The 25,907-nt window shown below is 65.4% G+C and overlaps 1 protein-coding gene across 23 annotated transcripts in view; it reads right to left on the bottom strand.

Annotated features, from left to right (window-relative positions):
• Window positions 1-25,017, bottom strand: part of BIN1 (bridging integrator 1) — a 56,255-nt gene extending 31,238 nt beyond the window's left edge. For 7 of the 23 annotated variants that reach the window (XM_036420336.2, XM_045575113.1, XM_036420340.2 and 4 more), the window contains exon 1: window positions 24,841-25,008. In XM_036420336.2, the coding sequence (XP_036276229.1) occupies window positions 24,841-24,924 (84 nt within the window). In that variant the 5' untranslated portion in view covers window positions 24,925-25,008. Of the gene's footprint in view, window positions 1-24,840 lie in introns of all 23 variants that reach the window. The other 16 variants (XM_036420344.2, XM_036420346.2, XM_036420355.2 and 13 more) reach the window with 7 other exon arrangements.
• Window positions 25,018-25,907: the final 890 nt, after the last annotated feature.

Here is a 25,907-nt window from a genome sequence, read left to right as displayed (position 1 = left end):
GGGCCGGTCTGCTCCCCTGTGCCCCCTTTCAGAGGTGAGGGCGGGGGACACGCGGTCCGAGTCCCTGTCCACAAGGAGCTCCCAGTGTGGCAACTGGAAGCAAAACCGATCTGAACCCACCTGCCCAAAGGCAGGGCCGGGACACAATTCAGTCCAAACCCCCAGCTCCGCTGCCACTCCCCGTGCCCTCCACGGGACCGGGCACCCACGGCTGCTCAGCCTTCAGGGGGCACCCTCCACAGGAGGCCCCAAGGCTGCGGGCTCCAGCCCCGCCAGGCCTTCCCCTGCTTCACACAGACCCTCCACCCGCAGGATAACACAGGGGTGGGGGGTGGGGGAGAGAAGGCCACGCAGGTGGGAGAGGCGGCTCAGGAGGGAGGAGGAGGGAGGAGGGAGGAGAGGGCGCAGGAGAAGGGAGGAGGGAAGAGGGGGAGGGGGAAGAGGAGGAAGGAGGAGGGAGGAGGGAGGAGGGAGGGGAGAGAGGGGGCGTAGGAGGAGGGAGGAGGAGGAGGGGGAGGAGGAGGAGGAGGAGGGAGGAGGGGGAAGGGGCGCAGGAGGGAGGGGGTTGGGAGGATGAGCAGAACAGGGGGAGGAGGGAGGAGGGAGGAGGGAGGAAGGAGGGGAGAGAGGGGGCGTAGGAGGAGGGGGAGGAGGAGGGGGAGGAGGGAGGAGGGAGGAGGGGGCGCAGGAGGGAGGGGGTTGGGAGGAGGAGCAGAGCAGGGGGAGGAGGTGGACTAATGGCAGGTGGTCAGGATCCCCCTCTGTCTGGGTTGTGCATTGGGGGGAGGCAGGGCCACATTCTCATGCTTATCACAGGGTCTCCCTTTGCAACACACCAAGGAGCCTTTGCTGAGGGGCTGAGAGCCGCACAGCCACGGGTGCTGCCCAGGACGCCTCTCAGTGTCACCACCTCTCCCCACCTCTCAGCAGCCTCTCACCACCTCCTCCAGCACAGATAGGCGCGGGCCGGTGACACTCCGCTGACACGACACTCCGGTGACAGCGCGCGGACAGGGAGGGCTGCCCGCAGGCCTGGCGGGCGCGGCCCCAGCCTCCCCCGTCCCGCGCCTTCTCAGCGCTTCCTCTCCTCCACGGACTGGGCCAGGGGCCGCCGCACGGGGCTGCAGGCCTCCCGGCCCACAGGGCAGGGCCAGCTACTGGAACCGGAGCAGCCCCCACCACAAGCCTCCCTCCTCCGGGAAGTGTCCCTCCGTGAGCAGGCGGCGCTGAGCGGACACGGACACCAGCCTGAGGCCCCGGAGCCAGGCCAGCGCCGCGGCCACCCGCAAACCAGGGGCGGCTCCCCTCTGAGCCCTGAGCTGGGCCTTGACTCCCGGAGGGCTGAACCCCACAGGGGGGTGGGGACACAGGCGGCACAGGGCACAGAAAGGCCCTCCTAGGACCTCAGGCTGGGAGGCGGGAAGCCATGGGAGCAGGGCCCCATCCCCAGTCAGCCTGCTCCGGGCGCTGGCCCAGTCCTGTCCCGGCCGCCGCAGGCGCCACCCCCTCCCACCCCCACCCCCACCCACTCCCACACACACTCCCACTCCCACACACACTCCCACGCCCGGGGGGCTTCACCCGCTCCCCGAGACCCACCACCCAGCCACGACCCCAGGCCAGGCGTCACCTTCCTCATCCTGAGCCCGCAGCCTCGGTGCAGTGAGCCTGCCCGGAGGGCGGGTGGCACCCGGACCCGGCTGCTTCCTCCCCGCAGAGCCGCGGTGGGGACCACAGCACAGGACGCACATCCTGGAACCCTCACGGCTCCTCAAGGGCAGGTGGAGGCCAGGCTTTCCCACAGCTGGGCCCGTTCTGGGGGTGACAGACACCGCAAGAGGGAAAAGGGGGGCAGGGCCTCTGGCATGGGGCCAAAAGCCACCCATGACCCTCCCCCCAGACGTGCCCAGACGGGGTACCCTGCCCACAGCCCCTGTGAGTGTCCGCAGCCGCAGAGGGAGCTGACGGGCAGAGCCATAACTAACATCCCTGGCTGCCCCGAATGCTCCCGTCTCTGCTGCTTTTAGATCTGGCTCCTCAGGCCAGGCCTGCCTCCTCCCCTCCGGAACGTTCCCGGTCACCGGGCACTCCTCCGTGACACACACTGTGCGGTGCAAACGAGTCCTGGCGCGCGGCACTCGGGATGCACGGATGCTTCCCTGAGGAGACCAGGTCAAACCCCGTTCCGGGCCAGTCCCAGGCGCCGCGTGTGCTCCCGGCCGCACCGCGTGGGCGCCGGGCGGCGTTCCTAGCTGATGGGGCATCTGAGGGGCCCGGCGCCTCCCCACCAGTCATGCTCCTCGGCGGGTCCACGGGCAGCACGTCGCCCGGCCGTGTCCCGCCCCGCTCGGACCCGCTGCCTGCCCCGCTCGGTGCCCGAGTCCCAGGCAGTGACTCTGTGCCCTGCCTGGCAGCCTCACGGGCTCAGGTCCACTCTGCACCAGACGCCGGCCTTCATTACTCTCCTTCCTGCTCACGCCCTCCAGTCAAACGGCCGCGGAGCCTCTGGACCTGGCCGGTCTCCGCACTTCCTCCCTCCTCCCACCACAGACACTGCGGCTCCGCCATTGCTCTGAGGAGCCCTGGGCCCTTTGGGGGCGGGTGCCATGGCATCTCATGTGACCTGGGGGCCACGCCGGGGCTGTGAGCTCACCCCCTTTAGAGACAGGAGGGAACGCTGAGACGTTAAGTAATGTGGGCTCTAAGCGATGCCTGAAGCAGCAGAGGCAGGCTCTGTGGTTTGCGGTGGTGAACAAGGTGCTCGGAGCTCGTGTGCACTGCAAGCCAGCCCGCTGACGGCCCGCCGCCCTCCGGCCCACACGCCCCTGCTCGGCCCGGGCAGCGCCTGCGCTGGGGGCCCAGCGCGCAGCCCCCTCCGGCCTCCTCCGCCTCTCCCAGGGGCTGGCAGCGCGGAGCCGGGCGCCGGGCGCGTGGGGCCGGCCGGCCCAGGCCCGGACTCCGGCTGCCGGTCCCTTCACCAGGTGCTCTCTGGGAAGTGGCTCTTGATCCTGAGCCGCTGGTGACTGCAGGAGGGAGCAGCGTTCTCTTCTGACCCAGCCCAGAAGCCGCCTCTCCCGGGGGCCGGCGGACGCGCCGAGGGGGGCAGGAGCCCGCCTTCGGAGCACAGCGCTCCTCCAGGCTGGCCATCTCCAGCGGCCAGAGCTGCTGCGCCCGGGCTGGAGAGGGGACCGCGCAGAGAGGGCCAGAGAGAGGCCTGGCCTCCCTGGGAGGGTCACCCGGGACCCCTTGGCCCGGCTCCAGCCAGCTGCGAGAAAGGAAGCTCAGGACACGTGGCTAGCCTCGTGCAGCACCAGAAGGCTTCGCCTTACAGCTTCCCAGAGGCTCGATGACTTTTTAAGAGGATAGATAGGCCCATGCATGGATTCGTGCACCAGTGGAGTCCCTCAGCCTGGCCTGGGCCCTCTGCAATCCAGGACCCCTCAGGGGATGTTGGACTGCCGGTATCAGCCCAATCCCCACAGGCCAGGCCAGGCCGAGGGACCTGCAGGGATTGGGCCAGAGCCAGCAGTCCAGCATCCCCGAAGGGAGGTAGTGTGCGAAGCGGCAGGCGGCCAGGGAGGAGCCTGAGCCCAGGCCAGGCCGGGCGTCGCTCCTTGCTCATCCCGGCCCTGCTGCACCTGCCACACCACCGCCCAATAAGCTCATTGAGCAGCGCTCCTGCTGTGGGAGCACACTGACCAGCAGGGGGCAGCTCCTACGTTGAGCATCTGCCCCCTGGTGGTCAGTGCACATCATCACGACCAGCCGACCAGTGGTTTGGTTGTTTAGGTTTTTATATATATAGACTAGAGGCCTGGTGCACAAAATTTGTGCATGGGGGTTGGTTCCACTCAGCCCAGCCTGTGCCCTCTCCGAGTCCAGGACCCCTCCAGGGGATGTCCGAAGCCAGCAGTTAGACATCCCTCTCTCAGTCTGGGACCCCTCGCTCCTTACCGCCTGCCTGCTCATTGCTCCTTAGTGCTGCCACTGAGGCAGGAGAGGCTCCCGCGACCACCACTGCACTCACAGCTTCAGGCTGAGCGGCACTCCCCCGGGGGAGCACACTGACCACCAGGGGGCAGCTCCTGCAGTGAGCGTGTGCATCACAGCAATCGGTTATTCTGGTCATCCCACTGTAACAGTCACTTAGGCTTTTATTATTATAGATTGGCCTTGGTCAAGAGCCAGGAACTGCACTCCATCCCAAGGAGCCCCAAATGCTCCTCAGCACTCTAGGCCCCATACACGCACAGCTCCCTCTGCACACGCACAGCTCCCTCTGCACACACACAGCTCCCTCTGCAAACACACAGATCCCTCTGCACACGCATAGGACCCTCTGTGCACCCACACGGCTCCCTCTGCACACACACAGATCCCTCTGCACACGCACAGCTCCCTCTGCACACGCACAGCTCCCTCTGCGCACACACAAGGCTCCCTCTGCGCACACACACAGCTCCCTCTGCACACGCACAGCTCCCTCTGCGCACACACACAGCTCCCTCTGCACACGCACAGCTCCCTCTGAACACGCACAGCTCCCTCTGCACACGCACACGCACAGCTCCCTCTGCGCACGCACACAGCTCCCTCTGCGCACGCACACAGCTCCCTCTGCGCACACACAGCTCCCTCTGCGCACACACAAGGCTCCCTCTGCGCACACACACGGCTCCCTCTGCGCACACACACAGCTCCCTCTGCACACACACAGCTCCCTCTGCGCACACACACAGCTCCCTCTGCACACGCACAGCTCCCTCTGCGCACAAACACAGCTCCCTCTGCGCACAAACACAGCTCCCTCTGCACACGCACACGCACAGCTCCCTCTGCGCACGCACACAGCTCCCTCTGCGCACGCACACAGCTCCCTCTGCGCACACACAGCTCCCTCTGCGCACACACAAGGATCCCTCTGCGCACACACACAGCTCCCTCTGCGCACACACACAGCTCCCTCTGCACACACACAGCTCCCTCTGCGCACACACACAGCTCCCTCTGCACACGCACACGCACAGCTCCCTCTGCGCACACACACAGCTCCCTCTGCGCACACACACAGCTCCCTCTGAACACGCACAGCTCCCTCTGCACACGCACATGCACAGCTCCCTCTGCGCACACACTGCTCCCTCTGTGCACAAACACAGCTCCCTCTGAACACGCACAGCTCCCTCTGCACACGCACATGCACAGCTCCCTCTGCGCACACACTGCTCCCTCTGTGCACACACACAGCTCCCTCTGCGCACACACACAGTTCCCTCTGCACACACACACAGCTCCCTCTGCGCGCGCACACAGCTCCCCCTTTCGCATATACACAGCTCCCTCTGCGCACACACACAGCTCCCTCTGCACATGCACAGCTCCCTCTGCACACACACACAGCTCCCTCTGTGCACACACACAGCTCCCTCTGCGCACACACACAGCTCCCTCTGCACACACACACACACAGCACCCTCTGCACACACACACACACACACACACACACACACAGCTCCCCCTTTCGCACATACACAGCTCCCTCTGCAACACACACAGCTCCCTCTGCACACGCACAGCTCCCTCTGCGCACGCACACGCACAGCTCCCTCTGCGCACGCACAAGCACAGCTCCCTCTGCGCACACACACAGCTCCCTCTGCACACACACAGCTCCCTCTGCACACACACAGCTCCCTCTGCGCACACACAGCTCCCTCTGCGCACAGAGTTCCCTCTACACACACACACACACACACAGCTCCCTCTGCACACGCACAGCTCCCTCTGCGCACGCACAGCTCCCTCTGCGCACGCACAGCTCCCTCTACACATGCACACACAAGCTCCCTCTGCACACACACAGCTCCCTCTGCACACACACAGCTCCCTCTGCGCATGCACAGCTCCCTCTGTGCACACACAAGCTCCCTCTGCGCACACACAGCTCCCTCTGCGCACACACAGCTCCCTCTGCGCATGCACAGCTCCCTCTGCACACACACAGTTCCCTCTACACACACACACACACACACACACACACACACAGCTCCCTCTGCACACGCACGGCTCCCTCTGCACACGCACGGCTCCCTCTGCGAACACACACACACACAGATCCCTCTGCACACAAACAGATCCCTCTACACACACACACGGCTCTCTCTGCACACGCACAGCTCCCTCTGCGCACGCACAGCTCCCTCTGCGAACACACACACACAGATCCCTCTGCACACACATAGCTCCCTCTGCGCACGCACAGCTCCCTCTGCACATGCACACGCACACGCACAGCTCCCTCTGCGCACACACAAGCTCCCTCTGCGCACGCACGGCTCCCTCTGCACACACACAGCTCCCTCTGCGCACGCACAGTTCCCTCTACACACACACACACACACAGCTCCCTCTGCACACACACAGTTCCCTCTGCACACGCACGGCTCCCTCTGCACACGCACACGCACACGCACAGCTCCCTCTGCGCACGCACGGCTCCCTCTGCGCACGCACGGCTCCCTCTGCGCACGCACGGCTCCCTCTGCGCACGCACAGATCCCTCTGCACACACACGGCTTTCTCTGCACACACACACAGCTCCCTCTGCGCACGCACAGCTCCCTCTGCGAACACACACACACAGATCCCTCTGCACACACATAGCTCCCTCTGCGCACGCACAGCTCCCTCTGCACATGCACACGCACAGCTCCCTCTGCGCACACACAAGCTCCCTCTGCGCACGCACGGCTCCCTCTGCACACACACAGCTCCCTCTGCGCACACACGGCTCCCTCTGCGCACGCACAGTTCCCTCTACACACACACACACACACACACAGCTCCCTCTGCACACACACAGTTCCCTCTGCACACGCACGGCTCCCTCTGCACACGCACACGCACACGCACAGCTCCCTCTGCGCACGCACGGCTCCCTCTGCGCACGCACGGCTCCCTCTGCGCACACACAGATCCCTCTGCACACACACGGCTTTCTCTGCACACACACACAGCTCCCTCTGCGCACGCACAGCTCCCTCTGCGAACACACACACACAGATCCCTCTGCACACACATAGCTCCCTCTGCGCACGCACAGCTCCCTCTGCACATGCACACGCACACGCACAGCTCCCTCTGCGCACACACAAGCTCCCTCTGCGCACGCACGGCTCCCTCTGCACACACACAGCTCCCTCTGCGCACACACGGCTCCCTCTGTGCACGCACAGTTCCCTCTACACACACACACACACACACACAGCTCCCTCTGCACACACACAGTTCCCTCTGCACATGCACGGCTCCCTCTGCACACGCACACGCACACGCACAGCTCCCTCTGCGCACGCACGGCTCCCTCTGCGCACGCACGGCTCCCTCTGCGCACACACAGATCCCTCTGCACACACACGGCTTTCTCTGCACACACACAGCTCCCTCTGCGCACGCACGGCTCCCTCTGCGAACACACACACACAGATCCCTCTGCGCACGCACAGCTCCCTCTGCGAACACACACACACAGATCCCTCTGCACACACATAGCTCCCTCTGCGCACGCACAGCTCCCTCTACACACACACACACACACGACTCCCTCTACACACGCACAGCTCCCTCTGCGCATGCACAGCTCCCTCTGCACGCACACACACGGCTCCCTCTGCACACGCACACAGCTCCCTCTGCACACACACAGCTCCCTCTGCGAACACACACACACACAGATCCCTCTGCGCACACATAGCTCCCTCTGCGCACGCACAGCTCCCTCTACACACACACACACACACGACTCCCTCTACACACGCACAGCTCCCTCTGCGCACACACAGCTCCCTCTGCGCATGCACACAGCTCCCTCTGCACACACAAAGCTCCCTCTGCACACACACAGCTCTCTCTGTGAACACACACACAGCTCCCTCTGCACACACACACACGGCTCCCTCTGCGCACTCACATGGCTCCCTCTGCACACACACGGCTCCCTCTGCGCACTCACACGGCTCCCTCTACACACACAGCTCCCTCTGCGCACACACACGGCTCCCTCTGCGCACACACACGGCTCCCTCTGCACACGCACACGGCACCCTCTGCACACACACACGGCTACCTCTGCGCACGCACAGCTCCCTCTGCACACACACAGGTCCCCTCTGCACATGCATAGGTCCCCATGCCCACAGAGAAGGCACACACAGCATTCACATGTTCACATGCTGATGCTTGCCACCTGTCAGTACACACACATACTCCCAACAGGCTCCTGTCCAAGGCCTGGGGCTGCCTCCAGGCAGCAGGAAGGTGGCGGGAACCACAGAGGCCACAGAGCCAGGCAAGAAGCAGAGCAGAGGCCGGGAGAAGCCGTGTGAGGAGAACCAGATGAGAGGAGCCTAGAGAGAACACAGAGAGGAAGCCAACAGCAGCCCCGGCAGAAGGCCCAGGTGGGGCAGTCCGGCGCTGGGCGCATTCGCGGTGCACAGGCTGCCCTGAGAGTCAGCCTGGCTCAGGTCTCTCCGCCCCCCTCACTGGGTCCTCTGTTCCTCCAGCTGGCTGCCACCCCCTTCCTCTCAGGCAAACACCGGGAGCTCGGCTCACGCTGCTGAGAGGACCCCTGGCCAGCATATTCCATCTCAGCCACACACCTGCCCAGCCCAGCTAGCCCCGTGGACACCGGAGGCAGGCATGTGCCTGCCCCTCCTCTGCGCTCCAAGAGCTCACTGAGGTCACACAGCAGGGCCTGACCCCAGCAAGCCAGGGCCAAGGACCCACCCTAAGGGGCCACATCCTGACACCCTGACAGGTGCTGTCATGTCCCAGGGCAACCTGAGATATGACAGATGAATAAACAGGCTCCGAGAAGTCACTCAGCTAATGAGCGGCAGAACCAGGACCCCAAACCTGATCATCCCCAAGCCCCAGATCAACATGTGATTCTCAAACAGGGAACAAAGGCAGCCTGTCAGGGTTTCTTGCAGAAGGTTCACATTCCATCTTGCTGCGTCCCCAAAATTTTACTGTAAAGATGGCACTTAGGGGACATAACCACCGCAGTGAGACAGACTGTGCTGAATGCCAAGTCTGCAGACTTCAGCAATGACATGCAAAACCAGAAAACATCGCCAGGTTCCTCCTGCCCCAACGCTCCAGGGCTCCCCCACTCGCCGATCTGCTTTTCAGTCTGTTCTGGAAGGCGCTGGGCCGGACACCAGTGCTGGCTGGCCCGCTGACTGGCCAGGAAGCCACTGGTCTCCTTGGGAGAGTGCACCCTGGAGCCTCTGCCTGCGGAGCTGGCCGAGCTGCCGGCAGGGAGCAGGTTACCTCCTTCCTCTTTCTGGGACTTTCTCTTTCCCCCATGAAATGCGGGCGAGAGTGAGGAGTGGTGTCGGTTTCCTCTTTTCCATCCTCCACAGGACACACAGCCCAGCCCGGCCAGCCCCACAGCAGGGCCTTGGAATGGAGCTGCTCGGTCAGAGCCTGTGCAGAGAGGGCCTCCCAGCCCAGCCCTCTCGGAGTCCCAGGGGCTGAGGGAGGTCTCTCCTCCACACCCACCCCCGGGGGAAAGGAAGCCAGGCCCCAGGTGGGGAGTTTCCAGTCGCTCCAGGCTGCAGGACTCCCTCCTCTCCCAGCCCCTCCCTTCCCGGCCTGAAATTCCACCTGGGCTGCAGATAAGCCTGTGGAGGCACTGGGCTGGGCTGGGCAGCCGGACTGAGCACAGGGAGCACAGGGAGCAGAGGCCAGGGGCCGGTCAGGCGGGTGAGGGGCGGGCGCCTGTGAGGACCGGCTGGGCTGGGGCAGGGCGGCCACAGAAAGGCAGCAGCCACTCACCAAAGGCGCCGGAGGCCTCACAAGTGGCCTGGGCACCCCATGAGGAGAGAGAGGGGTCCCCCGAGAAGAAACTGAGGCTGAGGGGGAAGCTGGAACGTGAACACCGCTATCAGCCAACCTCCCTAGGGGTCTGCCCGGAGGAGGTGGGCCAGGGCAGCACTGGAGCCCAGGGCATGCTGCGGCCTGGCTGGCGGGACAGGCTCCCTCCTCGCAGGGCCCCCACCAGGCTGGGCCCATTCCTAGCCTCGCAGGACCAGGAGCCACAGGCGGCAGGAGGGCTACTGAGGGCCAAGCCCACCCATGGAGGCTGTCCCGAACAGCCCTCCCTCCTGCCCTCCGCCCACCCAGTGACCCGCTGGCGAGGAAAGGGCTGTGCCCGCCTGACTTCACCCTCACAGCTCGGACCCAAGGCCCTCCCCTGAGGAGCCGCACCCTGACACCGGCCTTGCCCCCGGGGCTGAGGCTCCACTCTGCTTGGATGCCCGCCCAGGCTGCCCAGCTCTGACCTGCAAGCAGGAAGCACAGTCCCTGCCCAGGAGGGGCAGTGCCCAGGGACAGCTCTAGTCCACCAAGGAGAGGCCTGCAGGGCACCCGAGGGGGTGCTCTTAGGAAGGAGCTCCGGGGGGACACCTGAGGAGCGGGCGGGCCGCGCAGAGCCCGGGCGGAGGGAGGCGGGTCCGGAGAGGCTGCACACAGGAGGAGTTGGCTGGAAGGAGCCCCCGGGGTGGGCCGGGCAGCGCGGTGGCTCACACCAGGCACAGTTCAGAGGGCAGGCCCGCCTCCGTCCGGGCCGTCTGGGCTCACGGGGCAGGCAGGCCAGGGCTCGGCCCGGAGCGCACCGCGGCCCCTCGGCCGTCCTCGCGCCCTCGCGTGCCGTCCGGGCGAGGAGAGGGGCAGCCACGCGCATTTCGGAGCCGTGGGCCTTGCTCCCTGCATGTGCCACCCGGGGGCCTGGCTCGGACGGACACACCAGACATTCCCCCAGGCCCGGGCACTCTGGCCCGGACACGAAGCCTGCGGCCCGCAGTCTAAGGACCTCAGGCTGCGGGGATGCCAGAGCGGCCCGGAGGTGCGGATGCAGCGGCAAGAGCAGGACGTGGTGAGGAGGTCAGAGGAGGGTGACAGGGAAGGGAAAGGGCTCCATGGAGCCATGGAAGGAGGGAGCTGCCATCAGCACGGCAGACTCCTGGGGACACGTGGGGATCCTGGTGAGTCTGCGGCACCTGCAGACGTCAGGAGGGAGGTGGGGACACACCGGCCAGGGCCCTGGGCGTCAGGACAGACCCCACCAGACTCCTGCCGCTCCCATTCCCAGCCCAGCGGCCTCAGTCACTCCCCGGGCAGTGACTGCTCAGTGTCTGCCTGGGCAGCTCGACAGAAAGGGGGGCGAGCCGGTGGGAGGGGCCCGGGCAGCGGGGCAGGGGGGCCCAGCCCTGAGCCCTGGCCGCAGGTCGCAGGGCGGCGTTGGGTGAGTCCGGGGACAGCTGTGGGGTATAGGGAGAGGGCACAGCAGACAGGTGTCTGGCTTCCTTCCCCCTCAAGCCAGAACCCTCTGGCAGCCCCGCGCACCGCGGCCCCCCTGCCCCTGGCACCGGAGGCTGAGGCTGGGTGCAGCCAGCACCCTGCTCCCCGTGCTCACTCGCTCACAGACACTCCTCCCAGTGGGAGGCAGCACCGACCACCCACCTCCCCTCCTGGCCCGGCAGCCTCCGCAGCCTCCGCACCCCCAGCTGGGCCAGCCCTCCTCACACCGGCCCATCTGGCCCCTGGGAGCCACCAGCAGAGGAAGGACTGGCTCCTTCCCACCGCGGCAGTGACAGCCCCAGCACTGGCATCCCAGCGCCAAGCGGACAGACAGATGGACGGACGGACACAGCCCTCTGGAGAGGCTCCGAGAGGGCCGCGGGCCTTCCGGGACAGGCACGCACCCTGGCCCAGCGCTCCACGCCACCTGTTCAGAGATGTCAGCACAGCCACCCCCGCCGCCCCATCCCTCCGTCCCAGAGTGTGCTATTCTCAGCCAGGCTGGGTGCTGCCATCAGCACAGGGGACTCCGCCCGGCGGCCCACCGCCCCGCACCAGCTGCTCCTGAGCTCGGGGAGAGGACAGCCTGTCCGAGGGGCAGCAGGCCTGGCCCAGCCTCAGCAGAGCGCAGGTGGGGGCAGGGACAAAGCCTGCCCACACCCACCTGCCTCGCCTGGGGGCCCAGTGGAGGGCCATGGAACCCCCAGTCTTCCCTCCTCAGCCCGACCATGCTGGCCCCTTGGGTCACCTCCTCCAGGCAGCCTTCCCTGACCCCACCAGAGGCACAGAGACTCACTTGTCCCTCCAGAAGCCCTCAGCCCTCTGCATACCTGTTCCTGTCTGAGCTCAACCTAAATGTGCAACCAGGTTATTCACTCGTTTTCCCAATCCCAGTCCTCCATTCCCAGGTCTGTGTGGCTGGAACTGTTAAATAGTAAGGAGGAAGATATGCAGTATGGTTTTCAAACACGTTGTCACTATTATTTTGGTGGTTGTTATTCTTGTTATTCAAAGAGTCGCTCGATGCCCAGTCAGCTTTCAGCAGTTCCCCAGTGCTGCCCGCCCAGGGCGCACAGGGCACGGCAGCAGGGAGCCTGGCCCGCGGCCCCAGGCCCAGGAGCAGTGCTGGTGGCTCCCCAGTGCCCAGTGCCCGGAGGCACCACAGGGACTGCCCATGTTGTGGGTGGGGACTTGCTGGTTCTGGGGTGGCCATGCTCCCAGCCCAGCTCTGGGCCGACTCCGCTGCAGGTCACCGGAGATGAGGAGGAGGATGGTGGGAAGGGACTGGAAGAGGAGGGGGTGTTTGTTCCACTATCAGGTCAAGGGTCAAGGTTGGGGGATATGGAGCAAGAGGGGACCACGAACCCACTAGGGGAGTCATGTGGCAGCCCCAGCCCTGGGGGGCGGGGGGGGCGCAGGACGGGCTTCCTGGGCTCCTCCTGCTGGCCCTGCACCCACTGTGGCCAGAGCCCACGCCGCCAGGCCTCCTCCCCTCGCCGCTCAGGGGCCCAGCGCTGGTGGCCGACTGTGGGGCGGCCTCCCATAGTCTCTTGGGGCAGAGCAGGGAGACGGGGAGGGCAGAGCGGGGAGGCGGGGAGGGCAGAGCGGGGAGGCGGGGAGGGCAGAGCGGGGAGGCGGGGAGGGCAGAGCGGGGAGGCGGGGAGGGCAGAGCGGGGAGGCAGAAAAGCGGACACTGGCCTCAGGCTGCTCTCCCGCAGGCCCTGCACTCACCGCCCTCGGGCAGCTCCCGGTGCCGGGCCAGTGGGCCAGGCCCAGACCCCAGGGCAGGGCCCCCCCAGGCCGCCAGACCCAGGGCGGTGCTCGGCACCCCAGAACGGGCGAGGGCTGCCTGGCGAGGCCTCCTCCAGGCCTCCGTCCGCCCAGCAGAGGCCAGGCTCGGGGGAGACCGCCAGGCCTGCGTCCCCGGGGGGCGGGGGCGGAGGGGGGCGGTAAAAACTAAATCAGCTCCTGGCTTAGCGTGCGTTTCAGAAAAACATTTGGGTCCTGTCCCAGGTTCAGCAAATGCATCCAATTAATTGTGATTCTTTTTCTTGGTTTAAGTCACAAGACTCCCAGGCCCCCAACGCTTCCTCTGGGGGAGGGGACTGGGGAACCGGTGCTCCCTCTCTCTGAGGCTCCCTGGGGCTGAGCCAGCTCCGTCCTGCGCCCCCCCCCCTCACGGAGTCTTTGGGGGACCCCAACTCTGAGGGGCCAGCTCTAGGACCACCCTCCCCTCCAGTGTGCCAGTTCCTAGGGCACCCAAGTGTGCCCACCACACACACACACACACACCCCCCGGAGTGTGCCCACCGAGGGAGCCCCCGTTTTCATTGGGAAACACTGAAGCAGCACATCTGCACCTGAACAGTCACGTGTCACTGACCCCGCCATCCCAGCTGAGGGATGCGGAGGCCGCTCGGGCAGGCCAGCTCGGGCCTCCTCGGACCGAAGGCAGGGAACCCCAGGGCTTCGCACCCAGTGCTCTCCGCTGTCAAAGGGCCCAGCCAGCGCCGCTAGGCCCCAGGCCCGGCGGCCACCTGGGGAGGGCGGGCGTGGGGTCCTCGGGCAGTGACAGGGCGTGTAGATGTGTCGTCCCCCCACCCCCCACCCTCCGGCCCAGCCGGACCTGGCCACAGGCACACTCACATCCGCACAGGCAGCCCCGGCTCCCGCTCCCCACACACACCCACGTCTCTCGAACCTGGGCCCTTCTACACATAGGCCCGTGAACGAACGAGTGAGTGAGTGAGTGAATGGCAGGAGACCTCTCCTCTGTCCTAGCTCCCTCCCTCTTCTGGCCTCTCAACCACAGCCCCCCTCCCCCCCCAGCCTTGCGCCCTCCGCCCCATTCCACCCGGGGCGGGCACCGGCTCCGGAGCAGGCTTCCCAGTGGTACAGGGCAAGGGGGGCCCTGCAGCTCAGGAGCCCGGTCTCGGGCGAAGACAAATGGCTCAAGACACAGGCAGCTGCTCACGACGTGGGCTCTCGGGGCTTCCCCAAGATGGCCGAGGGCAGACACCGCCCACGCCCACCGCCTCTGGCAGGAGCGCCCCCCACGGGAGAGCACGAAACGGGCCCGGGAGGCGTGGCTGCCCAGGCCCCAAAGCGGGCAGGCGGTCACTGGCACCTGCTCTTCCTCTGCTGGGTCTGTCCTCCCACACAAACCCGTCTTCTCCCTCCCTCTCACCCTGCCCGGCCTGGGGTGCCCACCTCGCGCCCCGCCCCGCCCCGGCCGGGCCCCGAGACAGCGCTCACGGGCTGGGGAGCCCCGGCAGACAGGGTGGAGGAAGCAGGGTCCCCTTGGGTCTCCCAGCCTCTCGCCCTGCGCCAGGCCTGTGCCCAGTGCCCAGGGCGGGCCCAGGCCCAGGCATGTGGCCCCGTCCGGGGAGGGGCCGCACTGAGCACAGGGTCCAAAAAAAGCAGCAGCAGCTGCTGGGAAGGGGCCAGGCCGCAAAGGCTTTCCTGGGCCGTCCCGCCCGGCCCCACGGCCCGTCCCAGCACCCCAGCCACAGGGGGTGGGAGCCCTGACCGCGCCAGCAGCCTCACCCTCTCCCTCACCCTCCTCACATGCCTACTGAGGTCCTTCCCACCCAGGGGTCTGCACCGACAGCATGGCGTCCGCAGCCCGCCTCGAGAGCCTCCCGCTCTGGCCCAGGACAGCCTCTGTCCGCGCCTGGCCTCCAGGGCTGCGTGGAAGGGGGAACTGGCCATCCGCCCCAGCTCTGAAGCCTCCGAGCTCGGCGTGTCGCTGCGCCCGTGTCACCTGGGGCCCAGGCAAGGGGGCAGGTGTCCACACAAGGGGGCAGGGGCAGCAAGGCGAGGGCACAGGCCACCCGCCCAGGACCCCGCCCTGAAGGGTAAATGGGGGCAGCAGCCCTCCCCAGACCATGCCTCCCTGGACAGGCTGCATTCTAAGCTGCCAGGGGGCTCGGGCCTCCGCTCACCCAGCCCCATCCTCAGAAAGCCGGGGTTCCCGCGGCCCAGGACACGAGGCGGGATCCCAGGGAGCCAGACCGGGAGATGGGAGACGGACATGGCCGGGCAAACTGAGAGAGGAAGGCGAGCAGGCTGGGCGGATGGCATCTGGGCAGAGCCGCTGGTCCCTCTGCCCTCCAGGGCCTGGCCCCTCCCCCTCACACACTCCAGCGCCCGGACGGCTTCCAGAACAAACCTCCCGCCCCACAGCCTACCTCCTTGCCCTTCAAACCCAGCCAGGGGTCACGTCTCCTGGGAAGCCTTCTTGGCTGCCCAGGACGATGGGCAGCTCTTCAGGGCCCTAGTGCCCTTGTCCTACCCGCCCAGTGCCGGGCTGGGTGCAGTGTGGGGGCAGGGTCTCTGTTCTCAGCACCCTCAGCCCCTCGCCTCCTGCTCCCCCTTCGCCACCCCCCCCCCCCCCCGGCAGGCTGCGGTGGAGGACGGTGCTGGCATGGCAGTCACCCCGCCCCGCAGATGATTGGGGTAAGAGGCGGGGTGGCTCAGCCAGGAGCCAGCCCCGTGGCCTACGAGAGGCCCAAAGGCTCCTTGGAAGCAGCCCCACAGCCGCTGTGGCCGCAGCCCGGAGCCACCCCACGCCCCAGGCCCCGACGCAGGCTCGGTGCCCCACTGCCCGTGACCTCGCGCTGCAGATGGAGACGCGGAAGCTCCCTGGCCTAGCGCGAGGTGGGAGCAGGCGCGGGGACCGAGGCCGTGACCCCACTGCCAGTGCCACCCTCTCATCCACAGCCTGGCGGCACGGGCGGACGGGGTGGGGCTCAGGGTGCTGAGAGCAGAGCCCTGCCCCAACACGATGCCCACGTCCAGGGCACCATGGACAGCTCTGCGTGCCCAGAGGGCGGCCCACGGCCAGGCTCCCACTCCGGCCTGGGCCCCATCTGCAGGGGCGCTGGGGCCGGAGCCAGAACCCTGGGTGAAAGGGATGTCCCGGAAGAGAGCGCGGAGGCCCAGCAACGAGTGGAAGGGGGTGAGGCTAACCTGACCGCAAGTCCCAGGCCCAGCCAGCCGGGCAGCAGTGGCCCGCACCAGTCCCCTCCGAGCTTCCTCAGGCTGGAGGAGCCCCAGGCTGCGGCCTAAAGCCAGGCAGGACCGCCTGGGGGGCCCAGCCCATTCCTGGAAACCCCATTTCTGGGTCCAACAGGGCTGCCCTGGCTCAAGCAAGCACACTATGCGGAGGAGGTGTGTGCAGGGTACCTGGGTGCCCTGAGCGGCTGCGGTGGGACGGGGGCCCTCCATCTGGTACCAGGGCTGCCCCCCCGCTGCCGCCTCTGCTCTCTGAAGGCTGAACTCCTGCAGCCTCAGCCCTCCCTGGCACCTGAAGACGTGCCTCTGCGCAGCAGGTGTGCCCGAGCACGCATGTGCCTGCTGGGGACACTGGGCACCTGGCGGAGGCAGGACCGGCTTCCTGGAGCAGGAATTCCAGGTGCCTGCCTCCAGCCTGGGCCGGGAGAGCTGCTCCCCGCCACAGGGCCACGCTCCCGGAGCAGCAGGCCCAGACTTCCTGACTCCACTCTGGAAAAGCCTCCGTGTGTCTGTGTGAGTGTGTGCGCGTGCGTGCGTGCGTGTGCGTGTGTGTGTGCGCGTGTCTGTGTGCGTGTGCATGTGCGTGTGTGTGTGTGGGGGTCTGTGTGTGTGCGTGTGTCTGTGTGTGTGTGCGCGTGCGTGCGTGCGTGTGCGTGTGTGTGTGTGCGTGCGTGTCTGTGTGCATGTGCATGTGCGTGTGCATGTGTGTGTGTGCGTCTGTGTGCGTGTGCATGTGCGCGTGTCTGTGTGTGTGCATGTGTGTGTGCGTGTATGTGCGCGTGTGCGCGTGTCTGTGTGCGTGTGCATGTGCGTGTGTGTGCGCGCGTGTCTGTGTGCATGTGCATGTGCGTGTGCATGTGTGTGTGTGCGCGCGTCTGTGTGCGTGTGCATGTGCGTGTGTGTGTATGTGCGCATGTGCGCGTGTCTGTGTGCGTGTGCATGTGCGTGTGTGTGTGCGCGTGTCTGTGTGCGAGTGCGTGTGTGTGTGCGCGTGTCTGTGTGCGTGTGCATGTGCATGTGTGTGTCTGTGTGTGTGCATGTGCATGTGCGTGTGTGCGTGTCTGTGTGTGCGTGTGTCTGTGTGCATGTGCATGTGCGTGTCTGTGTGTGTGTGCGAGTGCGTGCGCGCGTGCGTGTGTCTCTGTGTGTGCGTGTGTCTGTGTGCGTGTGCATGTGTGTGTGTGTGTGTGTGTGTGTGTATGTGTGATCAGCAGCAGGGCTATTTCCTCCCCAATAACATTAAGAAACAACTAGTATTACCATCATTTAACCAAAGAAACGTTTAGACAGAAGTAAACAGATATAATCTCAGAATAAAGGGTGTTCTTTTATATTGAATAGAGGCCCAGTGCATGAATCCGTGCACAGGTGGGGTCTGGCCAGCCCACCCCACAGGGCCACTGGGCTGGGCCAGGCCAGCGGGAAAGTTAAGGGTGGAAGGGGGAGGGGAGGAGCTGCAGGCCCTGCCCCCTGGTCGAACTCCTGGTGGAGGGGACAATTTGCATATTAGCCTTTTATTACACAGGATAAACTGATTGCTGCTTTTACCTTGGGAAACACACGCACACCACATGGCCTCATTTCCATGCGGGAATACCTGTCCTAGATTTGCATCAGGAAACCCCAGGCCCTCCCTTGGCCCCAGAGCCTACAACACGTCCTGAAAGGGGAAAGGTCACATCCCAACACTTAAGCCTAGATGCTGGGTGAGGATCAGGGGGGACTTGGGGCCCCAAATCTCACTTAATAGGAAAGAGAGGTCTTGGGGACCAAGATCTGTTAAATGGCCCCCTAACCGATAGCCTTCCTGGTCAGGAGGGCCTCACTCTTCTAATTTGATTGTCCCCAAGCAACCCGGACAGCAGACCAAGAGAGCCCACGGGCAAGTCACTCCACTGCTCTGAGCCTCAGCTTCTCCATCTGCTGAATGGGAATCTCAGCGACCTCACTAGGCTGCAGGCAGGATGAGACTCTTCACCCAGCACCCGGACGCAGCTCTCTCTGTTAGTTAACATTTAACCAAGGCCCCGGGCAGGAAGGACCGGCCTTTCCCTTCGGGACCCACCCTCCCTGCCCGGCCAGAACCACGGGGCCTCTTCGGGAGAGGGCCCTCCGGGGAGGCTGAGCTGCTCCTCAGGAGACCCGGGCCTGCCCGCTGCTCGCGTCCACGGAATCTGTCGAACGCTTCCTTGTGCTCTGGGGCACACACCACCTGCTTCAGACACGGCAACTGAGGCTCAGAGAGGTCGGCGCGAGGGTCCCTGGGTGCAGACTGGAGGGAGGGACCCACGCCCAGAGCTCCGGGGCCGAGGGGCCTGCCCACCTGCGGTGCTGCCGGGCGGCCCCTGCCCCGGCGAGAGCTGCCCTCTCCCTTTCCCTTCCCGCTTCATCCCAAAGGCGGGCGTGCCCAAGAGGCAGCTCAGACCACGTGACACCACAGGAAGCAGCTCCACATCCTCTCCTCCAATCTCTGCCTGAGGACCACGTGCACTGCCCGGGCCCCGGGAAAGCCTGAGCTGAGCGGTTCCTGGGGAAAGCAGCCCCGCCCCGCTGCCTCTGCAGCCAGAGCATCAGCTCCTGGAGTGAAGGCTTGGTTTTGCTTGGCTGGTACGCCCACCCTAAAACAGTGCCCCCACCCAGGGCTTCAAGGGGAAACGAACCGATAAGCAGCAGTACCCCCAGCGGAGGGGAACGTGGTCCAGGCCCACAATTTATGTGCAGCCAAGTCAAGATCACCCAGAGCAGCTGGATTCCCTCCCTGCTTCGGGCTGCCCTGCCACACGGGCACATGAACACACACACGCATACACACTAACTTCTGGGACGAGGCAACACCTGAGCCCTTATTCGCCAAGGGCTCCGCAGGGGTCAGCTGTCCGCTGAGGCCTGGGACGGAGCCACTGGCCCACCCAGGGGCCCGGAACACCTGTGCGGAGGGGCAGCTCCAGGCCCGAGCCGGCATTTAGTGAGCACCTGCTGTGCCTGGGCACTTGTTCGAGGCTTTACTCCACGATTCTTACCCATCCGCTACACCAAGCATGTCGAACTCACGGCCCAGCCAATACGTAAGAAACGTTTTAACAAAAATTTCAAAACTTAGTATTTACAATATCCTGTTATTCGTAACTAGAGGACCGGTGCACAAAATTTGTGCACAAGGGGGGGGGGGGCGGGGAGGGTGGTCCCTCAGCCCAGCCAGCACCCTCTCCAATCTGGAACCCCTCGGAGGATGTCCAACTGCCCATTTATAAACGGGCGGTCAGACATCCCTCTCACAATGGAGGACAGCTGGCTCCCAACTGCTCGCCTGCCTGCTTTCCTGGTTGCCCTTAACCACTTCTGCCTGCCAGCCTGATCAACCCTAACCACTCCCCTGCCAGCCTGATCACACCCTAAGCTAGGGGTGTCAAACTCAATCAGAGAAGGGGCCAAAATCTAAAATCCAGCCTAAATCGCGGGCCGAATGGTTTACTGAACAGTCATAAACTGTCATTGTGATGGAAACGCAGCGGAGTGCAGTGATGACAGCGCGGTGCAGGCCACATTGCAAGGCCTGGCGGGATGGATTTGGCCCGCGGGCCTTGTGTTTGACACATGTGCCCTAAGCAATCCCCTGCCAGCCTGATCACATCCTAAGCACTCCCTTGCCAGCCTGTTTGCCCCTAACTGCCCTCCCCTGCAGGCCTGGTCATCCCTAACTGCCCTCTCCTAAAGGCCAGGTCCCCCCAACTGCTCTCCCCTGTAGCCCTGCCCCCACCCCAACTGCCCTTCCCTGCAAGCCCGGTCACCTCCAACTTCCCTCCTCTTCCGGCCTGGTCTCTCCCAACTGCCCTCCCCTGCTGGCCATCTTGTGGCAGCCAACTTGTGTGTTAGAGTGATGGTCAATCTGCAGATTACTCTTTTATTAGATATGATAGAGGCCTGGTGCATGGGTGGGGGCCAGCGGAAGGGTGTCCTGGATCAGGGTGGGGGTTCCCTTGGGATGTGGGGCGGCCTAGGCGAGGGGCCTATGGTGGTTTGCAGGCTAGCCAGGCCCCCCCCCCCCACTTAAGCAGAGACCCTGGTATCTGGGGTTTATTTATCTTCTATAATTAAAACTTTGTAGCCTAGAGTGGAGCCAAGCCTCCTGCTCGCTCAGTTTCTGTTGGAATTTATTTACCTTCTACAATTGAAACTTTATAGCCTTGAGTGGAGGCCTAGGCCTGCAAGGGCAGGCGGAAAGCTTGGCTTCCTCCATTGCCAGGGAAACACAAGCTCGTTCAGCCATCTTGGTTAGGTTAATTTGCATACTTGCTCTGATTGGTTTGTGGGTGTGGCTTGTGGATGTAGCGGAATGATGGTTCATTTGCATATTGCTCTTTTATTAGATAGGATTACTAATAACGAACTACAACGCTCACTAATGTCTCGTTACTATAATTGTGTCGTTTGTTTGCCTTACATGTAAATGCACCATTTTTCTCCACCAACACCAGCAGCGAATATTTTAGCAGCTGATGGCCACGTCATTAATCTTGGACTGACTTGTTTGGTGTGCACAACAGGAAATATTTCACTATCGGAGAACAAGAAAAAGGGGTTTATTTGCATTACGCTTATTAATTTGTGCAGTTATTCAGTGTCTGGTAAGCTAATGTTCAAGAAATAATATTAATTTTTATTAAAAGGTTCTATTATTTTATGTTAACGGTGACTCATTTATTTCAGCCATTTGTATTCAGCTTATCTCTATCGAAATAAATCTATATTTCTATGAAAATTAAAGCTTCTGTGTTTGCAGCCACATACACTTAAATCTTGTTTATTTGGCCCGGGGCAGCCTTTGAGTATGACAAGCTTGTTCTATATACATAAAGACACTGGCTCGGGGGTTCTGTGACTGGCCCACGCCCGCCTGCCTGCCAAGCCCTCACAGGCACTCTTCTCCTTTGGCGAGACAGAGGCCTGACACCAAGAGGAGGACAGGAATGCTAGAACCTTCTGGAGAAAGAGCCATGGAGGCCAGTCTCAGGTGAAGGAGGGAAGGGCAGAGCATCCTCTCCCATTGTCCAGCGCAGACAACTTCCTGCGGTGTGGGGCCGGCCGGGCCAGGGGCGGAGAGGGAGGTAGAAGGGGCTTGTGGGTTAAAATGCTGGAGTGCAGGCCTCGTCTTCTCCGGAGCCCACAGAGTACAAGATACCCCTGAATTCAAGCTCCGAGGAAAGGCATAGACCAGGGCACAGCCGGCCCCAATCTGCTGCCCCCTCCCACTCTGGACTCACCACACACCCACCTTCTCTTCAGGTGCCCGGCAGCCTGCAGTCCTCACCCCACCCCCTGCGGCCCATTCCTGTCCCTCCTGGAACAGCCTCTGCATCCCAGGCGCCATGCACTCACCTCCCCGCATGCCCAGGCAGCAGCCTCCCTCACACAGCCCCCATGGGCCAGCGATCTACTCAGCGAGACTCGGCCCAGCCGGGCCCACTGGGCTGCCCACACATCCCCCGGCCACCGAGATGCCGGCAGGAGCTCCGTGCACAGCAGCTTGAGCTCCGGGAGAAACTGCTCTGGCCTGATATCCAGAGGCTCAGGAAAACCGGTACAAGCTCAGCAAGAGCTTGGGACATTCTCGAGAGAGAGCACGAGCTAGCAAGCAAGGAAGGGGGGAGAGAGCGGTGGGTAGCTAGCTGGTGAGCGGAAGGAGCAGGAAGAGTCCTCAGACATTCGAGAACAGAGAGATGGACGCCAAGGGGAAAGGGAGAGGGAGAAAGTGGGCGAAGAGGAATGTGTGTGGATGGGCCTGGGAAGGGGGTCCGGGAAGACCTGGGGTGTCAGAGGCGCTCCCAGCGACCTGGGTGGGCTCCCTGCCCCCAGCGCCTGCTCCTGGGTGTATGGAGGCTGCTGTGCGGACAAGGACTGGTTGTGAAGGCCCGATTCCTCCTGAGGAGGCCAAAATGGATGTTGGGGGGGGGGGGGGGGGGGAGCAGCAGATGAGCGGTGCCCGCCTGGCCGAGTGTCAGGGCTATAAATAGCCGCCGTTGCACCTTCCCTCTCGTGAGCACCTGCTCCCGCAGGCCCGGCTCTCTGTCCGGGCTGCCCCTCCCCACCCCGCCGCCCCCGCGCAAGGCCAGCCTCCCGCAGGCACCCCGAGGAGGGCTCCTGGCACGGACCTCAGGGAGGAGCAGGCCAGATTCCAGCCTGCCCCAGCTGTCCCTTCTCCCCAACTGACCCCTCCCCCAAGGGGCCCAGCTCCACAACCTCTAATCCTGTCATCTGACCCAGCCCCACCCGAACGGAATTAGCTCCGTCCAGCCGCCCTCCTGAGCCCAAACGGGCACTGTCCTTTAGAGGGTCCAGGAAGCCACCACAAAGGGAAGATGACCTCATGGTGCCCGGCCTGAGCTCTGGGCAGCGGGGCTGGGGTGAGCAGCCGTGGCACCATGCTGGCAGACCCTGGCAACCGTCTCCATGCCTCCTCCTGTTCTCCCGGCACCCAGGCCCCAGGCCCCAGGACCTTACAGCCACACCTCTGCGCCAGCAGACCACGCACCCTGCCCCAGCCGCTCCGGCTCACCAGGCAGGCACAGGACACATGGCCAGCTGGGACAGCCCAGCCCACCCTCAAGCCAGCGCAAGGCTCCCACGCCAGCCACTAAACGTCCTCATTTGCTCATAAACAGCCACTCAGCGCCGGCAGGGACCTTGAAGGCCTGTCCTCCGTCCCTCGTCCCTCAGGAGGCAGCGTGGAGGCAGGCTGGCCGAGGGGTTGGCCAGGCCAGGACCCTGGAGAGACACAGCTACCAGGGGGCAAGCTCTGCTGACCACCCGTGGCCCTCTGGGAGGGGCGGCTGGGAACGACCAGCCTGGCCTGCTCAGGAAGTGCCTCCTCGGAGACTGGACAGCGGGAGTCACCACTTTCCCACTGACTTGGCAGAGGCAGGTGGGCGGGTGGGGGACCTGTGAGACCACTGGCCACATGAGCTAGAGGTGGTGCTGTCGCCGGCAGAAGGTGCTGGCAGGCCGCAGGTCCTGGCACTCAGGCTGTGCGGCCCGGAGCAGGAGGGAGAGGTTCCGTGGGCTGAGCCATCAGGCTTCGTGGGGAGGGGTACCCAGCGGCTCCCACAGGGCCGTGGACAGGAGGGCTGCTTTCTGAGACACAGGGAGGCCTGCTGTGCCGCTGGGGCTTCTGATGGGTCCCTATCGGCAGCACGAAGCTGCTCAGTCCCCTGCAGCCGGCTCGGGTGGCCGGCCCTGGTGCGAGGCAGCACCCGCAGCTGACCAGCTGTCAGCCACTGCCTGTGGCCACAAAACGGGCTAAGGAGGCGGCAGCGGCAGCGCCGCGGGGTCAGTGATGACATTGGCACTTGCATGGAGGGGCAGTCCAGGCCTACTGCCCCAGAATGGGGAGGATGCGGCCGCATGACAAGGCAGCCAGGCGAAGGGACACAGCAGGAGGGCGAGGGCCGCAGGAGGGGCTGGACGGCCTCAGCCCTGAGGGCTCCTCTTTCACCAGGGAGCAGGCTGGGGCCGAGCCGCTCCCGGCACCGGGCTCCTGGGCGCAGAGGAGCCCTCCCCCACCTGGGCCCGGAGCCGCGGCCCGGCTATCTATAGGGCCCTAATCCCCTCCCGCCCCGCAGGGGGGGGGGGGACAGCTGGGCCGCCGGCTCCGCAGGGAGGGCCGCTCCACCGCCGCCCACTCCTCGGCCGGCCCGGGGACCGGGGCCCTCACCCGCACCCTCCATCGCCGTCGCTCCTTGGCTCAATCCTTAGGGGCCCGCCGGCGCCGCGGCCGGGCATTCCCTAAGAACAGTCAACCCGGAGGCGGAGGCCAGGCGGCCCCCTCCCCCGCGGAGCACCCCGCCCGCGTCTCACGTTGCACAGTCCGGGGGCGGGGGGGCCCGGACCGACCGGAGCCAGGGGCGCCGGCCCCGGGCCGAGCGAGCGGACCCCGCCGCCCGCGTGTCCGCCCCGCCCGCCGCGCTCCCGCCGGGGCTCCGGGTCCGCGCCGCTCCCGCCCGGCCCCGCGCCCTCCGCGCCCTCCCGCCCGGCCCCGCGCCGGCCGCCACCTCCCGGCGCCGGAAACGCGGAGCCCCCGGGGGCCGCGCAGCCCTCCGGCCCCGGAACTCCCAGGCCGCGGGCGCCGGGGGAGCCCAGCCCGCACCGCGGAGCGGCGGAGGGAGGCGGGCAGCGGGCAGCGCGGGGAAGGGGCCTCGGGAACCCCGCCGCCGCCCGGAGGACCCGCGGCCCGGCCACCGGGGCGCCACCCTCCCCGCTCGGCGGCTCCCGGACCCGGCCGCCGCGGGGCCGGCGTGCGGAGGACACGGCGGGAGGACACGGAGGAGGGGCGGCGCCGCTCGGGCCCGCGGGGTCGGGCAGGTGCCGGGCCGGGAGCCCAGGGCCGCGCCGCGGCGGGCCCCCTCCGCGCCCCGGAGGCCGCGGGCGCCGGCGGGGACCGCCCGGGCGGGGGCCGCTCGCGCTCACCTTCTCCTGCGCGCGCGTGAGCTTCTTCTGCATGTTGCTGGCGAACTTCCCGGCCGTCACCCCCTTGCTGCCCATCTCCGCCATCGCGCCGCCGCCCGCCGCGGGCGCCGCGCTCAGCCCGCCGCTCCGTGCGCCCGCCGCCCCGGCCGCGCCGCTCCGGCCCCGCCGCTCCGCTCGCGCCGCTCGGAGCGGACACCGCGCGGGGGCGGGGCGAGCGCGGAGCCACGCGACGCGGCCGGGGCGGGGCGGCGGGGGCGGTCAGCTCCGCCGCGGACGCCGCGGGCGAAGGCCCTCCGGCGGGAGCCCGGGCGGGGGCGCCCGGGCCGCGCGGACGCGGTGCCTGGGCCGCTTCCCCTCCCGGGGCCGCCCCGCGGGCCGGGGTGGCCGGGCACCGCGCTTTCCGGAGGCGGTGCGGGTGGGATCCCGGAGCCGCCTCCGCCCGCTCTGAGGCTCCACCCCGGCCTCCCGGGGCGGCACGCTCACCGGCGCCCGCCCGGTGCTCTGGGGGCCGCGGACGAGTTCCCCTTTCTGCCCGGGCACCGAACCTGCCAGCGGGGCGCGGCCCGGGTGCTGGAGCCGCTTCACAGCCGCCGGCATGGCCGGTGCTCCGCCCGGCCCCCCGCTCAGCGCTGCCCCAGTCTCCGTGCAGCCTGTGATGTGGGTGCTGCTATAAACTGCATCAACAAAGTAATAGTTACTATTGTACCAATTACCCTATCAATAATGATGGAATTATTATTCCATCTTACAAACGAGGCAGAGTTCTGGCCTTGGGGCTTTTGCCCACTATACCCTGGGGGTCTCCTCTGCTCGCAGGGAGAGAAAGGGTTAATGACCACTGTTTAACGGGAAGATGAGGTCACTGCCAACAACTCTGCCAACAGACCACTGGCGCGCATTCTACATACATACATACAGGTTGGGGCAAAAGTAAGGCTACAGTTGTTCATATGGAACATGAGAGGTTCTCGAAGCAGAAAACAAGACAGAGTCCAGGCGATTAAAAGGGGGAGGTTTTAATCTGCGCTCCCCGGCAGAGCTCGCTGGTCCAGGGCGGGCCAGGGAAG

The sequence above is a fragment of the Pipistrellus kuhlii genome, unplaced genomic scaffold (genome assembly GCF_014108245.1).
Source record: "Pipistrellus kuhlii isolate mPipKuh1 unplaced genomic scaffold, mPipKuh1.p scaffold_m20_p_66, whole genome shotgun sequence".
NCBI classification, from domain to species: Eukaryota; Metazoa; Chordata; class Mammalia; order Chiroptera; family Vespertilionidae; genus Pipistrellus; species Pipistrellus kuhlii.
Note: the sequence above shows the minus strand (reverse complement) of the source record. Positions and strands in the feature narration are given on the sequence as shown.